Here is a 25466-nt window from a genome sequence, read left to right on the forward strand (position 1 = left end):
TTTTGCTACATTTCCATATTTCAAAAATAATATATATTTTTTTAGTATTTTATCTTTAGAGAGAGAGAGAGAGATGGTGAATGACACGAGGTCCCTGGCTGGACTTGAACCATGGACGTTGTGGTTCATGGTCAGTGCTTCCTCCTGGACCACCACTCAGAGCTCACTGAATTTACATCTAGAGCTGAATAAATCCATGTGAAAAATGAACAGAAAAATGAATCTGCAAATATTTTGATAGTTGATTAATTGTTATTAATTATTAATTTTCTGCTATATTAATATAGCAGAAAATAACTATTTTTTTATGTAAAGATATAGAGGAGTAATCTCTACCTGAGCAGAGAATGAAGCCACTCTCCCTCTGTGTGTGTTGTAATCTGAGCTTCTCTGTGCTTTGTTTACATAACCAGGCCTTTTAGTGCATGTGAGCGCCTTGTCGGTTACAACTGATAACGCCGTCCCGACCGATTGCGACATCACAGAAGCGTAGTGCAGATCCTCCGGTCCCCCCCCCCAGGTAAACACTGTTAGCTCTGTCAGCACTGTTGCCGTTGTTTTCACTGTTAGCTGCGAGTCACCGGCTCAGCCGTCGCCATGTTGAGAGCCGTGTGGAGGCAATAGAAATGCTCCCAATTTTGAATTTAGCACCTTTAAAGTAATTTTTCAAACAAAAATTTCAAACAGCCTCTAAAATGTAAACATTTTCTGTCTTTGTTTTAAAATACAGTTAAGTGAATATCTTTGGGTTTTGGACTGCTGGTTAGAGAAAACAATCATGATGGACATTTTTCACTTTTGATTTTATAGAGCAAATGATTAATTGATTAATCAACTGAAATATGTAAGGGATAATGTATAGCGAGCCAGTTATTGTTGGAAAATAAACCCAGACAGGGCGATGAAGGACCCCGACACAAAGTGGATTTTGCAGCAATGAACGGCTCGCTCTACATTATCCCGCTTATTACACGTCTACTTACTTATGAAATCAATAATTTGGCACAAAAATTATCCGAGATCAGAACTGCATCCATAGCAACAGTCTGTTATACATAGCAGCAGTCTGCTATAAAGAAATAACAGACTGTAGAATGCCGTGACTGACCAATCAGGATTGAGTATTCCTCAAGGCTGTGTAATAAAAGTATATAAAACCATAAGGTAAAAGGCAGCTGCACTCTTTTGTTTTCAGTTTGCATTCCTTTTGGTTTGGTTACTGATCCAAGAGGCTTCATTACGTCTACTGACTTGAGAGTTGATGAGGTCACATAATGGCAGCCAAGACAGATTCATGTGCATGAAGACATTGTCACTCTTTAGAGAGTGACAATGTCTTCAACACCAAACCAGCCAGTTCTGTTGTCTTTAGTGCACTATACGTCTACGTTTCTATAGATGGAAACGTACTGCTTTGATGATGGGCTGTTAAAGGAGTTAACCATTCTGCTCGTATAGTGTGCCTGGCAGAGCCCATGAACCTCTATTTGATTTCACGCCACCTGAAACACAAAGTGACATGTGCGTTTGAAGGCAGGAGCTAAAGCGTTCATCAGAGAAGGGGATGATAGATTAAAGTCTGACGTTGTTGGTGGGGGTGTAGGAATGTGTGAGAAACATCAATGTGTTTTTGTCTCACAGCATTAGGCTCACTTCAATGGACTGAAGAGGATAAATTAGTTTTCTCTGTCCTCATTCCTTCTGTTTGATGCCTTCCTCGCAAAGAATGAGTAGGCAGACGAGAGTTGCCATCCTCCCATGAATATCTCACTTCCTTTTAGGAGGGAAACCCTGTGCTGAAGTCTAAATTTGGTCCAGACGTGTACACGCCCTTGATGCGTTGAGCTCTTGAATTTTTCATCCACTCAAACTGAACGCCACCCAAGCAGAACTAAGTGCCAGATCCTCTCAGTACAGTAACTTCTGACGAGCACAAAGTCTGCTGAACTGTAAGATACAAGTCTGGTCTTCTGTCTGTCTGTGGAAACCAGACGGCTATATTAAGCAAAACAAAACATCAGGGATGCTACACTCATCTGATGACACAAAATCCCTTTTCTCTGCAGATGTTTATTGTTGGGTTAAAAGCCTTTTTTGAGTGTGAAATTCAAGATAGGCATAGTTTCGGCCCTTACCTTCAATGATGAAAGAAAGGATGCATGTTTTTTTTTTTGTTAGTTTCAGGATTGTGGTGTTGTAAGGATTGCATCAGAGTGTGTAGGTGTGGGGAGCCGGCTTTAAAAGTGCAAAATCTGGAATGAATTCTTCATTTTCCTCTTTTTCCCCCCAGAGCCATCAATAACCCACCGCTGTGGCAGCCATGATTAACGGTGTTTGGGTGCCCCGGGGCATAACTGTGTATCAGGACCTGCTGTATGGAGGGTTCAGGTATAATAAAAGCAAGAGCTGTATATTATAGGCCTAGTGCAATCCAATACAACAGCACTGCAGAGCTGAACCTGTGATTCAGTCTCATTAAAAAGTGAACATTGCACATAAATACTGCATTCACAGATGTACAACTGTGTTCTATTACACTGTACAGGTGAGGCGGTTATTGTGTCCATCCAACTGCACGTATGTGAGGTAAGTGAAAGAAATTGTGCTTACATGATTTAAAGGTTATACGAGATTTAAGTGGTAAATTTACAAGAAAAATACTCTGATATTAAAGTGGCAAATTTATGAGAAAATGTCCCAGAGGCCATCCTAAACCTTAATAACAGTACTTCAGGAGCAACGAAATTCAGACGATGGCTGGCCGTACCACGGTTTTGCACTCTACTCTTCCCATTAGACTCAGCTGCACTTTGTGTTTATTGCTAATTAGTAAATGTTAGCATGCTAAAATGCTAAAGTAGGCCACTGTAGTTCTCTGACACGCTTGTGAAACTGTGGTAGCGTGAGCCGCAGAGTGCAAAACCGTGGTACCGCCAGCAGCTGTCTGACTTCTGTTGCTCCTAAAGTAGTGTTATTATGGTAGGGATGGCCTCTGAGCGATGCAAACGGAGTGAGTGGAGGGGGTACTCGGTTGGTTGCAATCATCAACCACGCCACTAGATGCCACCAAATCCTACACACTGTACCTTAAGTCTTCTGAACTCATTTCTGGCTGTCAACACACAACTCCTCATAAACAGTATTATCAAAAGGCAAAAACTTGGACCATGCATGGTAACATTTATTCCAAACATGCAAAGTGTACACCACAGAGATGAAAACTGGCACATACAGTATACTGGAAAAGAAACACAGTAATATATCCGAATGAAATGAAACTGTTTTACGGACAGAGCAGAGCTTATAGGCTAGACAGTTGGCTCTTGAACACCAGTTTCAGCGATGAAAACTTTGTATGTTAGAGAGTAACACTAGAGCAGTGAATTACACTCGGTGTGATCTACTGAAATTTAGCTTGGTAGTAAACATGGGGAATCTTTGGATTTTGCTGCTTTCAGATGTTTGGATAAAGATTGTGATTTTTATGTACAGCTATGAACTGGAATGGATTTGAAAAAAGCCCATGTCACACTAGACATTGTGCATTATAGTATTAATAATTTAAAGACTGTGGTTGTTCAGCTTCACATTGATGACGTTCAGTTTAGTACTTGGTAGAATCTCTTCAGCTGGATGCATTTCATCCCTCATCAGTCAAAATTAGCTGGTGTTGTATGAGCCCTTAAACAAACAAACGTTTTATCACTTTGTCCAAATGATTCCTGATTTAAATTGCACAAGATAAAAAAAATGAAGTATTAATGTGGAAAGAAAAACATAGATTTAAATAACGCTACATGGTCTTACAGTGATGTTACCTGTGCTTGTAGCATAAGCCTGTAATGTGTCAATACAACAGTTGTGTGTAGCCACAGGGGAACTTACTGTAATACAGTGACTTCTCTCTGATAAAGTGACGAATACAGACAATCTGTCGTGCTTGGGTTTCATTGAAAAGGTTCTTTAAATGCTATTTGTTGTTACTCAGTCAAACTCATAGGCCTGTTCCTTTACAAAAAAAATAAATAAATGTGTGTAAGCCTGTTTGGCCCATAGCATGCGTACATATTGCATATATATTTTCCCATATAAATACATTTCATACCAATACAAGGAGCAGAAAAAACATTCAGTGAAACAATGGCATTTAACAGTCAATGTATAACAATGTAAGAATGGAAAATGGGGAGCTACTGGTGTAGAAAGATAATATGTAAAATGGAGTTTAAGGGTACAAGATGAAGGACAACAGCCACTAAATCAAGTTTTGTGGTAAAGAATTGGAGGGTGTGAAAGGAAAAGAAGGAATTTGGGAGGTTTGGCATGCATTTCAGTCTCTGCCAGAGCAAGGCAAGGTTCATGTTGGAGACATAAAGGAGGGGTGTTGGAGATCAGTGCGGTGGCTGGACTCAAATAATGTACACAAATCACTCTTCCTTGTGCAAACCTGTTCGCCTCTCCGACTCCTTCATAAGAAAAGAGACAACTAATAACAGTCAAAACGAAGGCAGAATTTTGGTTATCTACATTCAGGCATGCAGTTGGTCTCAATTTTTTTTTTTCTTAGATCAAAAAAATTATAATAAATAACAAAAATTAAAAATGTGTTCCCTGCCCCCTTTTTCACAAACCTTTGAATTTTCCACTGATAATCCAAATGCTGACGAAGCAGCCATCGTGACAGTCTTAACAAACCCAGCACCACTTGGCATACAAACATTTTTATAAAATGTACATCTATATATATATTCATATATCCATATTTCAAATATATTTGTAGCTGTATATGCTTTTGAATGCAAGAGGTTCAGTAAGGAATATATGTGGATTATATGCAGCGGTCCGAAGTTTGAAGCCCAAACTCAGGATGTGTTTTTCAACGACATAGAAAACGTCTATCGTTCACTCTCTCCTCACACGTCCTCTTCGTTTTAAGAAGTCCATTATTCCAAAAAGAAACATTCATGAGTCCCACATACAAATCTGCATTTTCTTTTTCGTCTGTTTTAACCTAATTTTACATCAGGTTTTTGGTTATTTTTGTCAAGCAAATGTTACTGGATTCTAATGCATGCATCTCATGTATTTATGTGTTTACCTGCTGCAGTACCTACTCTCATGAGTTGCCTTTTTTTTTTTGCTTTCTGAGGTCTGTCATGATGTAATTACAATATGGCATAAAGATAGGAATTGTATTTCTTTTTTTTTTTGTTTTGGAATGGGCTTGTTGCATCCGTGGTTTGGCTTTCACGGTGCGTTTCTTCCCCTCAGGTCCTCAGTGCCTACTGGTAACTGCAACGGAAAGAAGAGGAGAAGCGTGGCATCGTCAGAGAAAGTCAGGTCAGACACAAATACAGCTTCATCAAATTCATTACTTTGACTGGTGCAGCTCAAGTGTCGAAGGCTTTGAGCAGTATCTTAGCCGCCCTTGCTGCACAGTCAGCCCACTACGATAGCTGCAGTGCTAAATCAATCCACACACACACACACACACACACACACACACACAAGGCTTGGAAATGTGCTGAGTTAAGACAGAAAAACACACATCTCATGCTTGTGTGGTAGTGTCATATATCACCCTGTAATCGTAATGCAGTCTTTGTTGTTGAACACTTGTTGTTGAAGCCCTGTGTGTGTGTGTGTGTAAGTGGACACGTACACACACACACACACGCACACCACACATCATTTTCAAGTGATATCCCTTTGCATATTCACAAGCTATACTGCAATCATAAAATGAATGTTTTGCACTGCGTCATTGAGTCTTTGCCAAGTACTGTATGTAAATGTGAGTCATAATCACAAACATTAAAACTAGCTATCATTGTGTTTTGAAATCCGTCCTCCTCGTCCTTTCTGTACCTGAAACGGAGACGTAGACTACGATGATGACAATGCCGAGGAAGATGGAGACGATGCTGAGCAGACGAGCCAGTCGACCCAGCCTCCTGGCCCCGTCGATGTCCCCCACCTGGAGGCTGTTTCTGGACTGGAGACACACAGAAGCACAAGAGGAACATTTGAATGGTAATGTTAAGCAAAGCATAGATATATAAGATGTTATAATAATTGTAAACCAAACCATACTGCAGAGAGAGGAGTGGCCATATTACTCCCTATTTTTTTGCTCAAATTTTAAGATTAGAAAGGTTGTTATATTCTAATTAAAGAGATGATAAATCACAAATAAGTTACTTTATTTAATGTATATATTCCACTGGCACTGTAGATATCTGAAGACAATTATTATTATATTTGTTTTAATCAAAGTGCAAAGGAGACCCATCAAGTGTAGCCTTCTGGGAGCAAGGTCAATTCTATGAGCATAGTTCAGGTGGATTTGTTAGTGATCATGTTTATGACAGGCCAACAGAACATTAACCAAGACCGAATCCCAATCAGAATCTCAATTCTGGGACATCTTTTCGCCAAAGTCGATCTAAGGGAAGGTCTTTATAAGAGGTCTCAAGTATAAAAAACAGAGACAAAGCCTCTGCAGGTTCCTCTATCAGTGATGAGTAGTTTGTGAAATGGGTGTTGTTTTAATGGCTGATCCCGCGGGACTCCATAAGCCCTAAGGGCCGTCCTACGTTGTAAATAACAGAAGAAAGACGTACCTGGGAGGTCATAAGTAACAGCCTGGACTGAGCAGAGACTGGTGTCATTGTAAATATCCCCTCAGGTGTGAACACTTTTTCTCCTCCATTGGGAAAAACTAATAGGCCTCTGTCCAACATGTAGTTGGTTGTTATCGGGGAGTTGAGATGCCAGGGGCATTGAATAGTGCATGATTTATTATTATTTTTTTATTATGATGTATGGGAAAGCCAGACTAAGACTACTAACTCAAGGTCCTGGAAAGAGTCCTGTTAGAAGATCATATGATATTTTCTGACTCCAAAAACAACTGTTTTTTAAAATTAAAATTGGCAAGAGGTCGTTAAAGAAATACAAAATTTTGTAATAGAAATGTATTGCTCTTTTGTCACATTATACATCGGCAAATTCCCAGATGAACTCATGGCTCAGGATGAATATCTGCTTAAAATACTCTTATTTGCTAGAAAGCCATCACAGTGAAACAGCTGCAGCCAAACCATCCAACAAAGGACGGCAATTGTCAACAAATTAAATTGAGAAATTGAAATCCACCGTGAAGGAACAGTGTATAGGATCTGGCGTAGGATGTAGGATTACCACGGTGGCCAACGCGAGAAAACACGAATGGTCCTCTTTAGAGCCAGTTGTTGTAAGAGTAGAGTGCTTAGAGTGTGTGTGTGAATGCAGGAAGTGAGTGGTGAAGCAAGAAAGAGAGAGCGGCGGCAACGGTTGCGAGTGACGTTATCGACTCCGGTCCAAACAGGAAAAGTTCACAGTGTTTGGTTTGTCCGTTCTGGGCTACTGTAGAAACATGGCGGTGCAATATGGCGGACTTCGTGAAGAGGACCCGCTCCCTATGTAGATATAAACGGCTCATTTTAAGATAACAAAAACGCAACGATTCTTATTTTCAAGAGATTATACACTAAAGAAAACATACTTTTTAATATTATATTCCATTTCTGCTAATAGATACTCCTAAATGATACACACCGTTCCTAACTATGATATGATCAATATGTAAAATACTAGAAAAAATGGACTACATATACTTGCCTATGAGACGTAACCCATTACAGATGTCATTGAAAGATCCGTTTCATGTACAAGTATAATGTAAAATAAAAACAAAGTAGCAAAAAGACAAAACATACCATACTCCTCTTGCTGCCTCACCATATCTATGTTTTCCTGTTGAGTCTGTGGACAGTTCTGACATTCACGTTTCACTTATCCACAGTGACTCTCAATAAGTACACCTCAATTTATTGATAAAAGCATCCAGCAACAAAGAGAACTTTTATATTTCTGTGACAGACAGTGAAAATGTGAGAGAAGCATTCAGAAGAAATCTGAATCACTAGTAACCCTAGTTCAACATAAAAGTAACAGGATGTACAGTTTGGAGTCCCTCATACATACATAACACAGAGAAAGTTCCCAACACAGTACGAGCAGCTCTGAGAGTTACACTTTAAAATATTTATCAGGTAGTTTTCCATTAATCCACAGCCGAGTTATTTTAAAGGGGAAACGACACACATACAGTAAAGTAATGTCGTCTACTGGGGGCCGTAGAGCCCCTTAAAGTAAAACGGCAGCAATAATTTATTCCCGGCTGTGAACGGCGAAATTGTCTTTTTTCAGATTGGCAGATTGGGATTGATGGAAGGATGTGACTTGCAGAGCCAATTGGATTAGAGTAGGAGAGCGCCGCGGTGTGACGGGGCTGTAGATCAACTTGATGTTGTATGTATATTGCTTTATGTGTGCTGCAAATATCGAGACAGGATGATTTATGAGTGTGTGTGTGTGTGAGGGATGATGGATGGGAATCCTCAATCCCCTGTGCATTGCTTTCCTTTTATATATATGTTACTGAAGATATTTCTACCTTTACTACTGAAAGAGTGTACTTTTCAACACGACTTTGTAGACAAATCCCATGAAGAGACCAAAACCAACAATGAATTAATCCCACTAACAGGTATTAGCTGTTTAGCCAAACCTGATATATAGATAATTCCTCTGACCTCCACTGTTGTCTGCACTGTTCCTTTATTACGATGAACATGGGAGCTGTAGTTCGTTTTGAGTCATACCCATCCATAAATACTAGTTTACCAAATGTGTATTCATCTGTGGTTGAAAATAATCCTCAACTATTTACTCCTGTTTGAGTAACATTTGTTAAAAACTACAGTACCCAGCTGTTTTAGGAAATTTATTGAGCCTTTCTAGAAAATAAAAATATACAGTGATTAATGACCAGTGGGCAACCTCCGGGTCTGAAAAGTGAAGCCAATGAGGAAGTGCCTTAAACTTGCATTCTTTCTAATAGCCAGTAGGGGGCGACTCCTTTGGTTGCAAAAAGAAGTCTGATTGTATAGAAGTCTATGAGAAAATGAGCCTACTTCTCACTTGATTTATTACCTCAGTAAACATTGTAAACATGAGTTTATGGTCTCAATCGCTAGTTTCAAGTCTTCTTCAATACAGCATGATGTTCATTTAGTAAATTATGGTCCCATAATTCAAACAGACCATAAAGCAGGGTATGCTTTAGGGCGTGGCTAACTGGTGATTGACAGGTCGCTACCACGGCGTTGTCTGGTCTGGGACTTTCACAGTGTGTTTTCAGTTCATGAAAGTTAATTGTAACATTTTTGGTTGCCTATAAATGTCTTATTCAGCGTTCCATTGTACTTAAATCCACCCTCTCGTCACTTTTGGTTGCAAAAAAACAAGATGATGAAGGCCAAAATGCCGAACTCAAGGCTTCAAAACAGCAGTCCACAAACCAATGGGTGACGTCACGGTGACTACGTTCACTTCTTATATACTGTTTATGTTAGTGACCTGTTTTTAAAAAATGAGTGCCACAGACAAGACAGGAAAGTCTGAAAGTATGAAAGACGGACTGATGTATAGTTGGTTTTGGTCATTTAATGTGATTTGTTGACAATGAGAAACATTTAGATGGACTGAGGTCAAGAGAAGTACGATCCCTTTTGGATTTGAAGACACAAACTGTTTTTCGAATGATATACGATACAATAGACAGGAAGAAAACGTGATTCATCATGAGACTAGGTGTCAGGTTAGAGATTAAAATAGGCCAACAGGAAGGAAGCGTGCAGAGCATCAGCGCAGCATTAGTGCTGAAAAAAAACCCATATTAATATGATAATAAGAATGCATAACCTGTTCCACCTTAACACAAATGTGGTATGACAGCTAATGGCCAAACAGAGTTATGTTTCTATCAGCGCTGAACAACAATTACAGGTTGTACTGAGGAAAGGAACAACATCGCACACTGGAGAGTTGGAAAATGATGAATTCCACTTCCTGCTGTCTCACTCTGCATCCATCACGCCGAGTGAAAACACTGCAGTCTCATGGTGGTGTGATGGTGTTGATTACGTTTGCACGGCGCTCACTGAGCACCTTTTATGACGAACATTTGAATGCTACAGGACAACTGACCAGCGTCTGTCATCTTCTAATGAGATGATGCACCATGCCAGTAGGTTACAACTGTCCAGGAATGCTTCCAAGAACCAAACAGTGAAATCAAGTGATGCAGTGGTCTGTCCACTCACTACTTAGCCCATGTACATAATACCAGCTTGCTTGTGTCAGCATCCCTGTGGGGTGGTTTTAACTACTTTTTGGGTCCATACTGAGACTGTTTGGAGGTCAGACTCCGGGGGAAAACAGTATTAGACAAGTGTCACTCATTCTCTGTGTTGTAAAAAAAGTAAAGACAGAAGGGGGAGAGATCACACGTAAGAAAGCTTGAGTTTTAAATTCAAACCTCTCGTGCAATTTGTGATGGCACCATCTTTCACGTTTAAAGCCTGCTGAAAGCTGTAGGAGCTGTCCGTGGTGCTGAATGTCTCTTTTTAAACCGGAGGCTGTGTGTGTGCAGTACAGCAGGAAATGGACCTCTCACTCCTCTCATCTATATTAAATTACACCACTATATTTCTGTAGGGTGCTTTTCCCCATAAAGATAATGCGGTATTAAAAGGAATAATTACTATCCCTATCCATTTTAAGAACAAAATATGGCCTATTAAAGTCGATAACGTTACTCGGTCAAGAGCGTCACTCCTCTCAGCCACCGGTAAAACAAAACACAGGAAACCTCTGTTGGTCTTGAGGAGCTGCAGCATTTATTTCTGCACAAACTGTAACTTTCACTATACATTCACTTAATATTCTCAAAGCTAAACTAACTCTATCTTCTGATCCACTAGCTCACTTGTTACTCACTCACATTCGCCGCCGCTCTCTCTCTCTTGCTTCACCGCTCACTTCCCACGTACACACACACACACTGGCTCTGCTATTCTCCAAATAACCTACACTACTCTTACGACAGCTCTAGAGAGGTCCATTCACATTTTCGCGTCCGCCATCGCAGTTGTCCTATATGCATAAAACACGGGAGAAGTTTCAGTTTCAGATCCTACACGCTGCACCTTTAAAACCATTGCGGGAAAAATCGTACCAAAGACGAAACAGAGAGATATGTAATTAGAAAGGATGTTTCATGGAGGGAAGACAAGGTGAAACCTTAGTTCATTGGGGAAAAAAATGCCCGAAATTTACTAGTTCATCATGATAAAAACACAAATTTTTATTTTTTCATTCTTTATTCTTTTTAAATTTTATTTACTTTATTCTTTTTACCATAATAATGTATTTTAAATCACAATATATTGTGGGTCTTTAGTCAGTACTGAGGGTGCAGAGTAGGGGTTGCCTCAGAATAAGATAAGATTACACTGCAGAGAGAAATAGAGAGCCCTCCCTCCCTCCATCCTCCCTGATCTCCTCCTAGTTACTTCATCCTCTCACTCCCATGAGCCTCTCTGTCTCCAGGCTGTCTCGGGTGTAGTCAGATCCCACAGTGCACTTGGTGCCGGTGGGTGGTGGCAGTGCAACTCCGGGGTGTTCCACTGAATCAGGTGTTGCTGGTCAGGGAACTACTTTTAAATAAGTACTCTGATATTGCAATCTGTTTTTTTCTGTTTGTGAAAACAGTATATACGGTATATCATTTAAAACTGTGTGTAAACAGCCTGTTTACAGATTGTAAAACATACAGAATGGAGCCTGATATTTGAAACATTTCTTATGGGAATATTAATCATTTTATTTATTTAAGAAGCATACCCAAAATATGATCTTAACTGCTTGTTTAAGGGTGAGATTTTCCTTGAATTCCAGATGTAAGATGGTTTGCTTTTGTTAGTTCAGTTTATTCAATTTAGGTAATATAATTTATTCAATATAGGCTTTAATTCACATTACGTCCAAAGCATAATAATGCATTTGAAAGACATTTAGTTGACAAAAAGAATAATTGGAGGGGTATAAAACCTGATTAAAATCCCAAAACTTTCAAATTGGCTATTTTCAACATGACTTAAGCCACAAAAGCTAAATCAATGCTTGTGTCAATCTGGGGCTCCTCACAGTAAAATAAGAGATCTTTTCTCTCACACTCACACACACACAGAGGAACGCACTTCGGCTTCTCACTTCCAGGACTGCGATGTGAAGCTATGGTGCAAACACCCTCCCAGTGGAGCCCGTATTGATCCGGACTCACATCACAGAGAAAAGCAACCTCAGCACCTTAAATCAATGGAAGCCCCTTTCATAAAACACCGTCTATGTAGCTTAGAGAGAAAACATTAATGAAGGTAGGTTTAAAAAGATGATCATATTTTCCATCCAACATAAAAAGGACAAGAAAAAAAATAATGCTAGGCTTATATGTCAGCAATGCAACCTTGTTTTACACACCCTGCATTGTTTGATGTTAGTGTCGGGGGCTGCAAGAGATTTAGTGAGTGTGTGTGTGTGTGTTTGTGTGTGTGTGTGTGTGTTTGTGTGGTCAGTGGGAGGTACCTTTCGCTCGGCTGGTGAATGTCTATATTGATGTACAGTGAGAGTAAGCCGGTCATATTTGTTTTCTGAATGGGAAATTCTACCCTCAAAGTGTCTTGTCCAGTGTGCATTGTGCTACCAGTGTACACTCCCACATACACGCACACACACACACACACACACACACACACACACATATGCTACTCTCTCTCTCTCTGTAGTTCATGTGTTCAGCAGACGAAGGTGGAGGCTAGTAAGTCAGTAAGTGCTCCCTTTCTCTCTCGTCATGAATAATGAAGAGCCAGCAGCAGCCTGCCGGAGAGGGACAGCGTACAACCAGGAGCAGGTGTGTAGTTATGTCTGCAATTTTTATCAAATTAAAATAGTTTATTTGCATTTATGCCCCTTATTTCCTATAAAACGTTCATTTTCGTTCACTCGTATGTGGCTCTCTTTAAAGTGTATTCCCCATTTCGGTACATATTTTACTTTTTAAATTAGAAACTTTTAAAAAAGTTTTTCAAAAGTCAAGGTTGAGGGTAATTTATGATTTAGTAATTGTAGCCATTTTTAAAAGAGAGAGGACAAGGCTGTTGGTTTAAACCACTTTGGTCCGGTTGGGTGTAAGGAGCGCCGCGGCCTCTAGGGGCCGCTACTAAGCAGAGCTTTTAGTCCGTCTTGTTACACTCGAATCTCCATTAAAATTGCAAACCACTCAATGCGGTCAGATGATCAAATCTGTCAGACCTGTGATGGCACCGAGCTATAAAATGCTTTCTAGCTGCTGCTGAAGCTCATAAATGTTTATTGTATTTATATCTCGGTTAGCTTGTGAACCGGAAACACAGTTCAAAGAAACTAACTAAGCTAAGTGTTAGTACCACAAAACAACGAGGCCATAATGGTGCATGCCTGATTCCATTTAGCACAACGGAAACACTGTTTATTTAGATAATCCAGAGTCAAGTTGCACAATTAAATTCAAGTAGCGCAGCACACAACATGCTGCTATTAGTGATGTGTTTTGTCAAAATGAAATGAGATTATCATTATACAGTACATCTACAAAGTGCTGGCTGGGGGCGAACACATCTGTCACTAAATAGGTATCAGGTTGATACAGGAAAAGGAAGAACTCATTACCAGTCAGGAGATGGTTTATCCGGATCTATCAAAGGATTTAAAATGATGTGTAACAAGAGTCCAGTTACAACATTACATGAATGTGTTCAGTACAGCTGAAGCTCATGGGGATGTCATTAGCTCTGAAGGTATTTAGTCATAAACTAAAGTATTGGACCATTTTGACCTGATGATGGCGCTAGAGAGCGAAGAGTCAGAGGATCACGAATATGCAAACCAAATTTAATGTTAACCGAGTCAACAGTTATTTCAGTCTGGACCAAAGTGGTGGAGTTAACATCCATAATTATTACACGGCTTTGTTGAATACTCGATTCTGATTGGTCAATCACGGCGTTCTACGGTCTGTTATTTCTTGATACCAGACCGATGCTATGGGCGCAGTTCTGATGTCGGACTCTGTCAGACCGTTTTTTTTTGTCAAATTATTGATTTCTTAAGTAAGTAGCCGTGTAATAAGCAGGATAATGTACAGCTAGCGGATCATTGTTGTGAAATAAACCCCTTCAGGGTGACGCAAGACTCCGCTTTGCGTCGGGGTGGCCCTATCGTGGTTTATTTCACAACAATGACCGGCTTGCTGTACATTATCCCTTAAATTTCAGCTCAGGCATATTGAACTATACCAGAATATAAAAATACTACAATGAGGTGAAGTTGTAACCATAAGCGCTATATGTGACTTTTAGTGACTTATTTTTGCCATCAACTTTGGGTATAAAAAATGACTTTAGCCTGTAATGAATTACTTTCATAACAATGATAATAAAAAGAAAACATGAACAGGCCCGGTCACACAAAAAGGCATGTGAATGACGCGATAATGCACAAGGCAAAAGCGTGCAATAAAGGCGCCGTTCTTGCTTTTGGCGTGTCATTTGTACGCCATGCCGCCTATACTGACTGCAATGTAAATGCATCCACGTAAATATGCTACGCTCAGAGCTGGTGAGAAAGACCGCTTATTGAGGTGGATGGGTCCAACAAACACATAACAACCAGGGGACCAGTGTTTTGTTTTGTAAGTTAGAGACGTGTTTTTTAGTGACATTTGTGACATGTATCCGTACTTATGTTACGTTGTTTCCGTATCTATTTTACTTAGTTTCTGTACTTATTTTAAGCCCAACCATGACATTTTTCCTAAACCTAAGTGAGTAGTTTAGTTGCCTAAACCTAAATGCGGACATTACTGTAGTTTTGTTGCGTGGCATACAAATGACACGCGAAAAGGCCAAAATGCGTCCTCATGACACGTAGAATGTTGTTGTAATGTTGTGCTATTTATACACCTTGCCATGAGATCGGGTTGCATGGACCAGCAGTAAATCAATATTGTTGGGGTACTATTACATTTTCATTCAATGTTAAGTCCCTACTTGTAAGATATAAAGATATCTGACATTACTAATGCCTCAGCATTGCACTGTTTGCTTTCATTATATCCTATTTTATCCACTATGCAATTACAATATCATGACCTGCACAGATTTAACCTTTCAAATAATACATAAATCTATTTTCTCTTATAAAATGAGCAGTCTCTGCAGGACTCTGATAGGCTTCATATAATTGGCAACAACGGAATAAAGTGCTCTCCCACTATATCTGCAGTATTAGATAGCTAATAAGAAGTCATTTACCTACACACACACACACACACTCACACACACACGCACACACACACATTCACCGTCATCCATCCAGTGCAGCATTGCGAGTCCATATTTCACAGGCAAATCTGCCGAGCGTGCAATAACGCTGCTGCAGTTTGGGCCTTCCCATTACCGGGATAGGCTGGTCTGGGCAGTAAAAACCTATTACCCCTGCCTCTCCAATCCCCATAATTGACTGCACATCTTCCGTGTTTGCCAGCCGCAAGCCTTCCCCACCAGAGCATCCGTCAGGGATGCGTGGCGGCAGCCAGCTGGAAGTTGGCTTTTAGGTGCTCCCGCTGCTGGAAGTGGTGGTGGATGATGATGGATGTAACTTTTTGGCAGTCCTGTTGTTAGCAATGCACCATCTGCTGCCAGGACAGAAAGATGCTGACTCCTTTTTTTACAAGGCTAAATGAGGCTTTAACAGATTGTGCTTTAATTATAGTCCATTTTGGTCGTTTGCAGGATTAAAACACGGATACTGTCTCGTTTGCTTGTACATCGGTTATCCCTGTTAAAATTAAATTTTTTGCTTGCTGTGCCTTTCCTACAGCGATGCCTCATGAAAGTTTGTTGAAATATGCACGACGTAATGTGGACATACAAAAATGGCGTGGAGGTTATGTCTACACCACCATAAAAGGGTCAAATGGCAGTTTGATAGGCAACTAAGACAAAAGGTGAAAGGCAGGGTGGGCGATCTTGATAAACTAGTAAGAGTACACTACATTTTTAAAAATGATCCAACCAAAAACTCTTTTCCAATGAAAGTAGCTAGCAGCACGAGCTCCAGGAGTCCCTAAATCTAGCAAGAAATAAAGTTGTATTGTGTCGTAAGAAGGTGGCCAAGTCGTGACGAGAAGGAACGTGATGAGCAATGAGTGCACAGGCAGAGTGTGTGCAGGCAGGCAGGCAGGCCATTCAATCATTCAGGCCGAATGAAATGATTGGACGGGTTTATTGCAGTCCTGCGACAGCCACAAATACTGGATTTTTTTCTTTTTTTTGTCAGAGCATTTGATTTATTGATTGCTGACGGGATATTATGAGAATTTCAACTAATATAACAAAAATTGTCTCTTTACCAACCCTGCCTTAAAAGCTGCATTCATTGATTTCTTCTGGCCACTTGGGGACAGCTGGACAGGCTGAAACACAACACTGACACATTATCACCATATAAAGTTGCTATGGCAAACGTGTTGGCAAACAATTGCTTATTTACATACCCGCTGCACACACGGAGCAACATTAGCATTTATTTGGAGCCCTGTTTGTGTCCATTTGATGGATATAAGTCCAATATTCAAGCTCCTTTTAGCTCTGTTTGGGTTTTTACCAACTCCTGAGGGAAATATTTGGGTCTTTAGCAGCTAAATGCTCCACTATGTTCACCTAACTTTGTCTGTTTGCTGTTTGTTGCTGAGCAGGTCAGCCGATTAGACTGTTGTCAGGCCATTAAATAGGTGTTATCAGTCACTATTAGCACCATAGATGTGGGTCAATAGGGGCCTCCTACACCCAATAGTAGGTTGTATCATGTATTTCCACGGTAGATCACTGAAAGAAAGTATAAACGAACATGACAGTGACCTCTAGTGACCGTAGTAATTATGACAGGAGCAGAAGCAGAAGTCAGGCGATGTAGAAAACACACTGTACAAAACAGGGTTTTCACCCAGGAGGCCGTGTTCGCATCCCGTGTGAAACCAACAACGTCTCTTTGTGTTCATAAGCGTTAAGTTTCACTTTCACTTTTGAAACTTCTTTTTTTTTGGGCTTGTGTTTTTGTTTCCTCAACCAAAAAAAAGTATGTTGGTTTGTTGCCTAAACCTACAGATGCCTTTTTGTTTGTGTTCAAAATGTAACATTTCTATCAGTTTTATGTGTTAGAACATGTTACTATTAATTTTCGCTTTCACTTTTACAATGTAGTAGGCGTAATAGGCACCTAATGACCCACATCTATGGTGCTTATGACGACCGATAACACCTAATTAATTTCCTGATAACAGTCGAATGGTCTCTTTTTCAGAGCTCAAAGTAGTTAGTAGAGTATAGAGTCTGGGCTGTTTCCTCTGACTTCCCCACATCAATACCATTTTAACATCAGTTGAGCTGTTTCGTTTTTTCTCCTCAACTTTCCAGAAGTATCCATTTCACATGGGCGAGGTGAATATTAGCACTTAGTTGCGAGCCAGCACTCTAGGGCTGTATCGTGCGGTATCAACCACATCACTTTTGATTCATTTGTTCACAGCGAGCGATGTAAACCTCTGTTTTCCTGCTCTGACTCACTTGCACTTATCTGACATCACTGCGGTATCTGATTCAATTCCTTCCTAATCCAGTGATAGGAACTACTTTATAGCCATTTGCTGTCTCTCTCGCACCCATCTGCCCTTGTAGCGAATAGTGTTTTGGTCTTCTTCGCGAAGAGGCCCGTATCCCCTTTCCATACCCTCAGGAAAGAGAGAGGATGTCGAGCGCTGCCACAGAGCTCGGCTAACTGCTGCAATCTGCCCTCTGCAGAGGAACTAAATAGACTTCTCTCGCCTTCTATTGAGTTAGTGGCCGGCTCCAGTTTCTCCCTCCTTCACTTTTCTTTCTTTTGCCCTCTGTCAAACACTCTCTCTCTCTCTCTTTCTCTCTCACACACACACACACACTTTCTCCGTGCCATTAGCGAGTGGCTGACTTGTGAATGTCAGTGGGTTCATGATGATGATGGCTCTGGGAAGTACAGGCTGTCTCGTGGATACTTCCTGATATTCCCTTTGGTGTGTAGAGCCCACAGGAGTGATATTACAGAACTAATGGGTTTACTGCATTGCCTTTGCCTTGTTTCTCTGCAGATCTGAGTGCTGGCTGCTGTACAGTGTCAGAAGTAAAGTGCGCTGAAAAACACAAATGGCTGTGCCAACAGCAACTAAGCTGCCATCAGCCAGCAGGAGTTAAAAATCCTGACACAACAAGAGTTACTACTGATGATGGCACTAAAAGACTCCTGGTAAAATACTGCCAGATACTTAATGCAAAAGTGTGTCAAAAGCCTTATTTATCTGTACTGCTCAGTTACAGTAGACTGACTTCTCTGCTGTTGTTTCCTGGAGGTTTGGAGCGGGAGGAAGTATTTAGATCTTATACTTAAGTTAAAGTACTAATACCAACCTGTTAAAAGTAAAAGTCCTCCATTTAAAATGTTACTTAAGTAAAAGCATGTAAGTATAATCAGGAAAATGTACTTTAAGTGTTAAAAGTAAAAATCCCTGTGATTGTTATACTATTATTATATGAATAGATTATTATTACTCATGCATCAATGTACGTAAAAACAGGATTTTACTGTTGTAGTTGGTTGAGGTGGAGCTCATTTTTAACTCTTTTGTATTACTGCAACTAATGATTAATCTGCTGATTATTTTTCTCCATTAATCGGTTGGTTGTTTGGTTTGTAAAATTCAGAAAATAGCAAGAAATGCCGTCACAATTACCCAGAATCCAAAGTGACACCTTCACTTATAACCAGTAGCTAATGCTGTCAAATAGTGAAATTAAAAAGTACAGTATTTCCCTCTGAAATGTAGTAGAGTAGAAGTACAAAGTGGCATGAGATTAAAATACTCTAGTAAAATACCTTAAAATTGTACTTATAAAACAGTACGTGAGAAAATGTACTCAGTTACTTTCAACCACTGCAGAGTTTTGTATGTTACATACTATAACACAGACAGAGGTCGCACATAACAAGACACTTTGCTTGGTTTTGTTTTGCAGATTTTGATGATCCACTTTTTTGTCAAGTGAGAAAAGTGATTTTTTTAATGAGAGAATTGTTTAAGGAGTGGAGGTAAATATAAAGCACAGATGATAGCTCTACCAGCTTTGTTTGTAAGTTTTCTTTGGCTTTTGATACTCTTAAATTACATTAAGTACTATAGATATATCAAGATGACAACATTGAAGATTTGAGAAACTCCCTACAGATGAAACATTGCCTTTTTGAGCCACTCACACTTAATTAGCTGCAATGACAGACCTCAAACAGACAGATAAACCAAGTTTGAAGTTGTGTCGTGTGTTTCCTGGTCAAAAGTGAAACTCAATTCATTTCCTACAGTAAATCAAGTATAAATATGTAGAATTCTGAAAATAAAGTCTTGCTTATAGACTGTGATTTGCAGCTTTTCGAATAAAATCCAAACAGAAGGAGGGTCATGCATTGCTCAATGTCTTAAATACAAAAACAATCTTTTCTAATAGCTTCCCATATTGGTGATATAATACTCTACTGCTTCATTTCACAGAAACTTTGCAGAGATTCAGTTTCAAATGAAACACAATCACATTGAGGGAGTCTCTAGTTGGAGTACACACACACACATATATAATTGTATATGTCATCAGTAACAAAAGAAAGAGGGCTCTTGTGTGATTCAGCAGGGGATTTGACCCTGATGTACATTTTCAATACTTCAGCAGTAGACGAGCACACAGACGTCTGGATTTTGTCACAAGTCCGTGTCAGTCAGCTTTTTTACTGAAGATTAGGTCATTACAAATAGAAAGGTGCCGGATTACTGACCTGCTAGTGCTGGAGAAATCTTGGAGAAAATGCTGTGTCACATTATGTGAATGTCTGTGTGTGCAGCAACGTAACACACACACAGTAGAGCACGGTGTAGTACATAACGACAAATATTGTATTGATCTCCGGGACTTAAATTATGTCTGTAATTACTTCATTGAAATAAATATTGAGCCATTTGCAGTTGTTATCCCATCAAACCTTGACCTTTTTTATTTCAGATGTCAGATATTGACATTTAAAACCTTGACGGAGGAGTGTCAAGATCAGAAGGGTGGAGGAGGGACAAACTGACATAGTAAAAACACAGTGTTAATTGTCCGGGATAATTAAATCATGCTGGTTATCACGTGCCTTTTATACCGCTTTTGTAGGAGCTTCCTGTAGCAGGATGTTTTATTCTATCAACTTGCACAAGTAATTTGGAGACGAGGTTTACAGGCTGGAACGCCACTTTTTATTAAAGTCTTTTTAGCTTTGCTTGCCGCATTAATGATGAGTTTTTATTGATAGTATACGGTGCCAAATTGAAGCGAGGGTCGCCATCAATGAGGTACTTCATCAATGTTGCGCCGTATCTGTAATTTTTCTAAATTACCACAACCCATTTCTCTGCTTGTCACGTCACACTTGACCTTCACACCGTGTTTGCATTTCTTATACGTCAAAATCAAGCACAAGCCCAGCCAGCGGTATCTCGCTGCTATATCTGGGACGCTCTCTAAATGTTGCACCGGCTGATTGAAATGAGCTACAAGCTCTCACAGCCTTCAATAACACATCCACCATTTTTTACTGCAGACCTCTCACCACTGCAGAGGGTGACAACAAGAAGAGTGTCAGCTTTCAGTTTAATAGTAGAGCACCTCAATACAGGTCTTGTTGACTCAATTACATGTGCTGCAATACGAAGGCCACATAATCCATAGTTGGGTTGGAAAGAGTGTTTGATTGGAGAGTGCTAGACGGTAGCAGCATATCAAGCGTGTGTGGCTTCAGTGACTTGCATCTTGTATCAGCATTTCCTGCATCCTGAAACTTTCAGGATTAATCAAGTGTCAGCGCCTCTAAACCAGAACGACCAGCAGCTGAAGCCTCAGCGCTGCACGCTGATGATGTACTGAGCTCTACATGTTGAACCCTGATATTCAGAGTTTATCAGGGACCACAGAGCCAACTGCACTGCACTTGAACGCAACAATTTTCTTTCAATGAAATATGCAACATCTGGAGGAATTTGAGGATATTCAGACTGCGCAACAACTGTTCTGTGGAGGACTCTCTTGTTTGGGTGGAATTGCTTTCATAACCTTTTTCATTTCCTCTTAATGTTTAAATAAATGTTACCATCCAAGGATGAAATTAGATTTTTACACTTAATGCTGGACAGTTGCAGCCACTGGTGAAATGAACACCAGGATAGACAGTAAAAAGTCCAACTTAAAAAAATAGAAAATTCATCTGTGACTATTTTTGATAATTGATTAATTATTTGTTGTGATTTATCAATAACAACAGAGTTCTGGCTTCTCAAATGTGTGGATTTGCTGCTTTCATCTGTTTTATATTACTGTAAATACCATTTTTGACAGACAAATTCAGTAATTTTTTGCGGTGTAAATTTCATCACAATACAATATCATATAGACTCTTTGGACAACGATACAATATTTGCTGTCATTACAAAGTCTGCCACGATAGGATTTTGATTCAATTCAGGGGCTGCGATCGATATGAGACGATATCATATACCTATTTAACACAATCAGTTACATTTATATTAACTCACAAAAAGCAACTTAAGTATTATTTGACAATTTTATCACTGGTCTCTCGAGGAATGAGGTGCGCTCGGACGGAAATGGTGACACAGATGTGCCATGATGTGTATGACATGTATCAATGTTTTGCATCGATGATATTGGATCGTTGATCATTGAATCGATATATTGATTCAGATCGATGTATTGTTACACTCCTGGTAATTTTAAGATGTATATTGACCAATCCAAAAAAGAGTATTGCTATATTTATTGATGTACTAATATCTCAACAAAGTCTCAAAGCAGTTCATGAAATAGTCACGAAATTTAATCTACTTGATTCATGTACATAGACACAAATTGACTCTTTTTTTTGTAATGCGCTATACGACTTTCAACAACATATTTTTGTGCGTTTTCCTACAAATGTCCAGCAACACATGACGCACGCTCCAGTCTTTTCAAAATAAAACTACTTAGTCAGGTTTAGGAAAAGATCGACTTGGTTAAGCAGTAAACAAATTACTTGGTTAGGTTTAGGCAACAGAACTACTTAGTTAGGTTTTGGAATAGATCGTGTATTTGGGTTAAAATAACACCGGAAGTGCTTTAACTTAAGTATGCAAGCTATGTGACAAATAAATCAACATTGACTTCTGGTTTCACACGGGGTACAAACACCGATCTCCTGGGCGAAAGTCTAGTGTTTTTTGACTTACTCATCCACCCCGACCTCCTCTCTACGCAGCGTTCACTGCTCTTTATAATTCCTGGTTCACCATTACATGGATTACATTACATACAAATTGATTTTGTGTTGATCATCAAGAAAAAAAAAGTTGAGAAATTTGTGTCTATGTGCACGAACCAATACATTAAATTTCGTGACTATTTCACAAACGGCTGTGCGACTGGGCTGCATTCGGGATGCAAATTCAACCAAGCAGCTTGATAACCATCCTCTCACAGACTGATAGTGCTCCTCTTTCTCCAAAATATCAATCACTTTCTTCAAAAAATCAAAATGATAAGCTATGTAGACAAATAGCGGTAAGTAAACGTTAAATGTAGATAATAAACCATAACAGAATCCTCTAACAAATCCTCATTCAAATACCATCTAAGAATACATTACTTAAGCATCTTAACGATAGTCCAGTGTTGGTCATGTATGTTTTTTTCTTTTGTTCCTTTTCCCTGATGACGGGCCTTGAGGCTAAATGGTTGTGGAAGATGTGAATGAATGTTGAATGAATGATCCAGAATATGTTGATATCAAACATAATATTTCACATTCTGACAATTCCTGCTCATAAAAAGATATCACATAAATATTACTAAGTGTATAAAGTTTGAAATGAAAGAGTTGATAATAAATTTTCCCTCCATCAGCTGAGATAATGCTGTTAAGAGATCATCATCATCATGTGGTCTCTCCATCACATTGACACAACATCACAACTCATCCATCTCTTTTTTCTGCACTATTGTATAGTTTGACAGGTGAATAGATTGATAGGCTGCACTTACCAGACAATAAAGTTGTATCGTATGGTATTGTATCGTAAGTAAACATTAAATGTAGATAATAAACCATAACAGATTACAGCAGAAGTAGCTGTTTTTTGGGAGGCATCTTGCCTCATGTCAGTTATACAAACTTGACTTTTCTGAACCAGATTATGTTGATATCAGACATATTTCACATTTTGACAATTTCTGCTCAAAAAAAGATATCACATAAATACTATACATAGATTCATCTATACTATAAATAGATATCACATATCACTAAGTGTATGAAGTTTGAAAATGAAAGAGTTGATCATAAATTTTCCCTCCATCAACTGAGATAATGCTGTTCATAGATCACCATCATGTGCTCTCTCCATCATATTGACATCTTGAATCACTCATCCATCTCTTTTTCTGCACTATTGTATAGTTTGACAGGTGAGTAAATTGATAGGCTGCACACTCACCATGATGGAGTACACCAGTGCAACAATGCTGACTGGCCACACTGGGCAGAAGCAGGACAGGATGACGAGGATGAGGTAATCCTTGGGTTTGGGGGTCTCCTGGACTCCAGCGTTGCCGGTGGAGGAGCGACTCAGGCTGACCTTGGATGGAGAGAGAGGAGCGGCTGCTCCGAGCTGCCCGGCGGAGCCAGACCTCACCGCGGTGCTGTGGCCGTTCTGATCCGCCTCCTGGCTCTTATCTCCGCTGTCTATGTTGACCGTGAAGGAGGTGGACATCTTCATCCCGTTGCCTCCTGGCTCGGTGGTGACCAGGAGTTTCTCCGTCTCATGAGGGTCTGAAGGCTGAGCTCCTCTTTCTCCTCCTTCACTTAGATTGGACTTCAGGAAGTCTGTGTCTGTGTTGATGGCCATGTTCAAAAGTCTCAAATTGTATAAAATTAGTAATCAGAATATTAAAATTGTTTTATTTTAATTAATTACAAACCAGACATCCCATAAAAACACAATGCAAGCTTTTTTAAAAGTGTGGTATAGGTAGGATGGGAATTAACAGGTAGCCTCCTTAGAATAAACTAATAAAATCAGAGAGGAGATGAAAGCAGCCTGCAGATGTCATTCTTCCTCTTGAATCACCTTCCTTCACATCCAGTTGTGGTTCATTTCCGAAAGATCAGAAAGAAACTCCCCTCATCATCTCTGATACATCCAAGGAGGAACAGTATAGTCCCAACACTTTTTCCTTTTAAGTCTGTCTGCTCATTGAAAAGTAGCCTAAACGCGTCTCTTTCTCTCTTTTCCTTTTTCTGTACTCAGGAGGATGAAGGTGAAGCGTCTCTCTCTCAAAGCAGACCCCAAAAGTCAGCCAATTCCTCCTCCTCTTCTCCTCCACTGTGTCTACACGTCTCAGCAGCAGCACAGAGACTCTATACTCAACTTGGGACCAGTGTCAAGTCGGATATATTAAGACAGAACACTTCCGGTGATAAAACACAAAATAAAAGCCCCAGCCTCTTTTTGAATATACAGTAATAAGTAATAATTAACTAGCCTGTTATATTTAACAGTTTGTGAACACTGAAAAAATGCAATAGTATGAGAATAAAGTCATAACTTTACGAGAAAAAAGTCATAACTTTAAGAGAAAAAAAGTCGTAATATTACGAGAATAAAGTCATAACTTAACGAGAAAAGAAGTCGTAATATTACGAGAATAAAGTCATGACTTTACGAGAAAAAAATAGTAATATTACGAGAATAAAGTCATAACTTTAAGAGAAAAAAAGTAGTAATATTACGAGAATAAAATCATAACTTAACGAGAAAAGAAGTCGTTATATTACGAGAATAAAGTCATAACTTTACGAGAAAAAAAGCCGTAATATGAGAATAAAGTCATAACTTTACGAGAAAAGAAGTCGTAATATTACGAGAATAAAATCATAACTTAACGAGAAAAGAAGTCGTTATATTACGAGAATAAAGTCATAACTTTAAGAGAAAAAAAGTAGTAATATTACGAGAATAAAGTCATAACTTTAAGAGAAAAAAAGTCGTAATATTACGAGAATAAAATCATAACTTAACGAGAAAAGAAGTCGTTATATTACGAGAATAAAGTCATAACTTTACGAGAAAAAAAGTCGTAATATTACGAGAATAAAGTCATAACTTTACGAGAAAAAAGTCGTAATATTACGAGAATAAGGTCATAATTTAACTAGCATAAAAAAGTTGTAATATTACGAGAATAAAGTCATAACTTTACGAGAAAAAAGTCGTAATATTACAAGAATAAAAAGTAAAGTAAAATTACTACTTT

General features: G+C 39.3%; 1 protein-coding gene across 1 annotated transcript; it reads right to left on the reverse strand.

The window, feature by feature from the left end:
• Window positions 1-3160: 3160 nt before the first annotated feature.
• Window positions 3161-24585, reverse strand: trarg1a (trafficking regulator of GLUT4 (SLC2A4) 1a). The gene is made up of 3 exons (XM_037774217.1): window positions 23648-24585; window positions 5869-5995; window positions 3161-5292 (listed from the first exon to the last, which is right to left on the reverse strand). The coding sequence occupies exons 1-3, from the start codon at window positions 24056-24058 to the stop codon at window positions 5276-5278; spliced, it is 555 nt and encodes a 184-aa protein (XP_037630145.1). The 5' UTR covers window positions 24059-24585; the 3' UTR covers window positions 3161-5275.
• Between the last annotated feature and the right edge of the window lie 881 nt (window positions 24586-25466).

This window comes from Sebastes umbrosus, chromosome 7, assembly GCF_015220745.1.
Source record: "Sebastes umbrosus isolate fSebUmb1 chromosome 7, fSebUmb1.pri, whole genome shotgun sequence".
NCBI lineage: Eukaryota > Metazoa > Chordata > Actinopteri > Perciformes > Sebastidae > Sebastes > Sebastes umbrosus.